Consider the following 5,480-nt stretch of genomic DNA (forward strand, 5'->3'; position numbering starts at 1 on the left):
AGATGAAACGAGAAGTCACCAGCTTCTGAGTGGAATGAATGCCAGGATGTGACAAGTTGTGTAATTGAAAGAAGACAGCTCGCCTATGCTTAAGGGGTACATAGGGGCGTTCATGACCGTTCGAAACATCGCACCATATCGTCTCGTTGGAACAAGGTACTGGGACTTGCTTGAAAGTTAGATTTTCGGAGTGACGTAAGCGATTTCGTTCTTCGTCATCCCGTTGGTCGATGGCGATCTGGTGGAGGTCGATCTCATCAATCGCTTGAATGGCATCAATGTGCATTCTCGACAATGCATCTGCAACTACGTTCTCCTTCCCTCTGATATACTTGATATCCGCAGTAAATTGTGATATGAAATCCAAATGGTGAGCTTCCCTGGGTGAGTGTTTTCCGGGCTTGGCAAGCAAAGCATGCGATAACGGCTTGTGATCTGTAAAAAGCGTGAAAGTGGATCCTTCCAACATGTAACGAAAGTGTTTAACTGCGCAGTATGCGGCCAAAAGTTCCCTGCTGAAAGTGCTGTATTTGGTTTCAGCGTGCTGAAGACGCCTTGAGAAAAAAGCTAGTGGTTGCCAAGTATTATCCACTAATTGTTGCAGTACACCTCCAATGCCAACGTCGGATGCATTGACGGATAAAGCTAGGGGTGAATCTGGATGGGGAAAAACCAACATTGTCACTTCTGTTAATGCCTGCTTGACCTTATCGAAGGAACGTAATTCCGTTTCGCTTAATGTAATCGTCTCATTTTTTTTGTTTTTATTTCTGAGTACGTCGGTTAATGGCTGCGCGATTTCATCACAATGGGACACGAAACGTCGATAGAAATTAATTAAACCGAGGAACTCCTGAAGTTTACGAAGTGAAGTGGGAGCTTGGTAATCGACTATAGATTGGACTTTCTCTGGAAGGGGACGGATACCTTCTTTGTCGATTAAATGGCCGAGAAACGAAAGTGAAAAAATTCCAAACTCGCATTTTTGGGGGTTAATAATAACGCCCTAATCTGTCAATCTGTGAAATAACTGCTGCAGATGCTGTAAGTGTTCATGTTCTGATGCACTTGCCACGAGGAGATCGTCGATATATGCATAGACGAATGGTAGTCCTCGCAAAACTGCGTCGATAAAGCGTTGAAAAGATTGCCCTGCATTACGTAATCCAAAGGCCATGCATAAGAATTCGAAAAGTCCGAAAGGAGTTGTGATCGCAGTCTTAGAAACATCCTCTGGGTGTACGGGAATCTGGTTGTATGCGTGAACAAGGTCGATTTTGGAGAACACTGTTTTTCCGTGAAGCGAGTTAGAAAAGTCTTGCAGATGCGGGTTTAAGTCTGCGCGGGCCTGCGCTCACAGGCGGTCCCCTTGTTTGGATATGATGAGTGACATCGTGTTTAACTTTGTCACCGTTAAACGTTGGACGAGTTAATTCCGGGAAACCTCGCAGCAAATCTATATATGGATCCGTGGTGTCTTTACGTATAACTGGGCTGATCTCTGTCGACCCACTGATTATGCCTTGCACGGAACGTCCAGTGTTATTATTAATGAGTTTGCCGCATTGACATCTGCAAGGATGCCGAAATGGTGCAGAAAATCCACCCCTAAAATCGGAACGGGTAGCTTTGCGACGATGAAGACCCAACATAGTGCGCGCTGTAATCCAAGATTTAATGTTATCGATGTCTCTCCATAAGTAGGAATGGAGGAGTGATTCACTGCGTGTAGAAATAAGTTTGATTGAGGGACGATTCTCTTTCACAAACTTCTTAGGGATGATACTGACTTCCGCACCGGTATCAACGAGAAATCGTATACCAGTGGTTCTATCAGTCACGTACAGGGTACGACGAATGTTGTTCTTGCCAGGAGTGTCTGCCGCTCCTACTGCCTGGTCTGGGCGTTTCCCGAGAGACGTTTCTTCGTATATGAACATGGCTGGTGGCATCGGTAAGCTCTTTCACCGAAACGCGCGTGGTACTTGCAGAGCCCACCGCTGTTCTGAGTGCTGCTAAATTGCCGGGGACGGACTCGCTCAGTGGGGTGCTTATGCATTTTTGGTTTGAGCTCGAGGCCACGTAACTGTTCATTCAGGTCGTGAATCATTTGAGCCTGTCGGTTTAGTTCCTCGCGTATATCCGTGGAGGGGTTTGCGACGTTAGGCAGGGCATCGTTAGATCTGTGCATGTGAATTGGGGCTATGGAAACGGTCACGTCCATAATTTTGTCGGCTAGGTCCGCTAGCTCCTCAATGGTTGTGGAGTCATTCGAAGAGGCGAGTATCATTTGAATTATTATTGACGAAAAGTTGTTTAAGTGTGTCCGGTGGTAGTGAGTTCTCACCCATCAACAGCTTCATACGTCTGAGTAACTGAGACGGTTTCCGATCTCCGAGTTCTTCTTCTACGAGAAGTTGACGAAGACGTTTCTGCTGTGAATCGGTTGTCCTACTAATCAATTCCGATTTGAAATAATCATAGCTGATCGATCCAGGGGGTGACATGATCAGGTCGCGAACCTCCGGCATTACTTCATGCATTAATGCGGCCACCACATGGTTGAATTTCGTCACATCGCTCAGGATCCTTTGCGTGTAGAACCTTGGCCTCTACGTGTGTGAACCATAATGTTGGATCGTGTGTCCAAAAAGGAGGAATCCTCAAAATAGCCTGAGTAGCCGTCGTTGAAGGAAGCGCCTCACTGTCCATCGTGGGGAACGCGTTGAAGAGAACGATGACCGCAGAAAATCTCCGTGAGATCCTTTACGCCTAGAAAAACCGATGTGCCGCTAAGGTCGACATGTACGTCATACGGCGTGCGCGTGGTCGCTGAGAAATTTCGCTTGTGTGATTGCAGGTAATTCTTCCTTATTGATAATATCCACAATTCCTTGCGTGTTCTGCCAAAGTCTGACGAAAAAAAGGGGTCACCAGTGTGGCGAGGTGCTCGCTGGGCAAAACAACAAACAGCTCACTTAAAATTAATTTTTCAAAAACATTAATAAGAAAACAAATATTTAGAAAAATTAATTAAAAACAAATAATCAGACTAGGCTTGTTATAAGAGGTGTAAATTTATTTGCCCTGGTGTATCACACTCGTGTTTATTTTGAGTCCGAAAAAAAAGAAGAAGAAATCCTTCCCGACTGGGCTAAATGTTTTTGGCGTTAAGTTGGAAAGAAACGATAAATTAATTTTCTTTAGAAAAGCCGTTCGGGTAAGGAGCGGAGTGAATAGATAAGAAGAATGTTTTTCTTTTTTTGTGTGGTTTCACCATTGGAACCGGCACAGGGTGTGTCACGCACGAGCGACAGAGCATGGCAGTAACGCGTCTTACTCCTCTGGTGTTCGCGAGCAAAAAGAGAGCGAGAGACTCCTCGAATTTAGCGCCACGGCTTTTTCTGTCTTTTTTTGGAGCTCTCCGGAAACGGTGAATGTTCAATGTCACTGTCAAAATTAGTTCCGGGGTAGATGCTACAAAAGGACAAGAAATATTGAAAATTAATGTCATGCTATAAAACGATACCAGTTTCGTCAGGATCCGTCGCCTCTGTTGAAAGTTTTTGCAAGACAGACACGCACGCGCGCATTTTGCATTTTAGATATTTGGAACTATTAGTTAACTTTCTTTTAATTATAACCAGAAAATTAAGATTTATACAAAATAAATATTTCAAATAAAAGTAATAATAGGATGTTTAGTGGTGGCAGCAGCTATTTATTGGTTTTTCTCTATCTTCCCGGGCAACGTCGAGACACGGGTCCGCTAGTATATATCTATATAAGTAATGCAATATAGTAAAATGATGGTAAACATAGATTTTTATTCATTAACGTATATTGCTCCGTTATCAATAGATTCCTTTCAGGAATTTACACGTTTTGTAAAAGTCATTTTCTTTTATTAAACAATGAACAAAATAATCTTTGATTTAGAAAAAGGAAAAAAACGGGGAAATGCAGAAAAGGATGCAATTTCGATTTATTTTTTGATTGATTTTTTTTTTTTTTCTATGTTTCTATGTTTACAAGAACTCATCCATCAAGATTATTCTGTAAACCTTACAATAAAACGTAATCAGATGGTTGGGGAAAAGAAGGAAGTTATGCAACGGTTCTCCATTCTTTTCAAATACGTCTATTCTTTTCTATTAGAGGCGTTGTCTGTCGTTCAGCCAAGCTTAAGTTGGAAATCTCATTTATGTTGATCTATTACGCTTAAATCTGAAATCAAATTTTTGTTAGTCTGTCATGCTTTAATGTGAAATAGCGTTGTCGTTAGTCTGCCATGCAGAAATTTGAAATAGCATTTATGTTGATCTGTCATGCTTAAATTTGAAATGAAATTTTCCTCCGTTTCCTCAGTCAGACTCAAGTTTAAAATAGAATTGTCGTCGGTCAGTCGTGGTTAGATTCAGACTATAATTTGTGTTCCTCCGTCAGATTTTAGTTTGAATAGAATTTTCGTTAGTCTGTCAAGTTTCAAATAGCATTTTCATCAGTCTGCAACGCCTAAGTTTGAAATAGAATTTTGGTTCTTTTGCCATACTGAAGTTTGAAATAATATTTTATTGGTCTGTCATGCTGAATTTTAAAATAATATTTTATTGGTCTGTCATGCTAAATTTTGAAATAGTATTTTATTGATCTGTTTTGCTAAATTTTGAAATAATATTTTTTTGATCTCTCATGCTGTTATGCTAAATTTTGAAATAGTATTTTATTGGTCTGTCATGCTAAATTTTGAAATAGTATTTTATTGATCTGTCTTGCTAAATTTTGAAATAGTATTTTATTGATCTGTCTTGCTAAATTTTGAAATAGCATTTTATTGATCTGTCATGCTAAATTTTGAAATAGTATTTTATTGATCTGTCTTGCTAAATTTTGAAATAGCATTTTATTGATCTGTCTTGCTAAATTTCGAAATAGTATTTTATTGATCTGTCTTGCTAAATTTCGAAATAGTATTTTATTGATCTGTCTTGCTAAATTTTGAAATAGTATTTTATTAATCTGTCATGCTAAATTTTGAAATAGTATTTTATTGATCTGTCATGCAAAATTTTGAAATAGCATTTTGGTTGTTTTGCCATACTGAAGTTTGAAATAGTATTTTATTAGTTTGTCATGCTAAATTTCGAAATAGTATTTTATTGGTGTGTCATGCTAAATTTTGAAATAGTATTTTATTGGTGTGTCATGCTAAATTTTGAAATAGTATTTTATTGGTGTGTCATGCTAAATTTTGTAACTGGTATTTTATTGGTCTGTCATGTGGTCATGCTAAATTTTTAAATAGTATTTTATTGATCTTTCATGCTGTCATGCTAAATTTTGAAATAGTATTTTATTGGTCTGTCATGCTAAATTTCGAAACAGTATCGTATTGATCTGTTATGCTAAATTTTGAAATAATATTTTATTAGTCTGTCATGTTAAAGATTGAAATAATATTTTTGTTGAGTTGTCATACT

At 39.2% G+C, this 5,480-nt stretch overlaps 1 protein-coding gene across 1 annotated transcript; it reads right to left on the bottom strand.

The window, feature by feature from the left end:
- Window positions 1-1,307: 1,307 nt before the first annotated feature.
- LOC145269053 (uncharacterized) lies at window positions 1,308-1,952 on the bottom strand. The gene has a single exon (XM_080124655.1). The coding sequence runs from the start codon at window positions 1,950-1,952 to the stop codon at window positions 1,308-1,310; it is 645 nt and encodes a 214-aa protein (XP_079980781.1).
- Window positions 1,953-5,480: the final 3,528 nt, after the last annotated feature.

The sequence above is a fragment of the Euprymna scolopes genome, chromosome 45 (assembly GCF_053919585.1).
Source record: "Euprymna scolopes isolate OS-2025 chromosome 45, ASM5391958v1, whole genome shotgun sequence".
Classification (NCBI taxonomy): domain Eukaryota; kingdom Metazoa; phylum Mollusca; class Cephalopoda; order Sepiida; family Sepiolidae; genus Euprymna; species Euprymna scolopes.

Excerpts from the sequence above, each read along its gene's own strand:
- LOC145269053 (XM_080124655.1), bottom strand. The coding sequence starts at position 1,952 with ATGCCACCAGCCATGTTCATATACGAAGAAACGTCTCTCGGGAAACGC.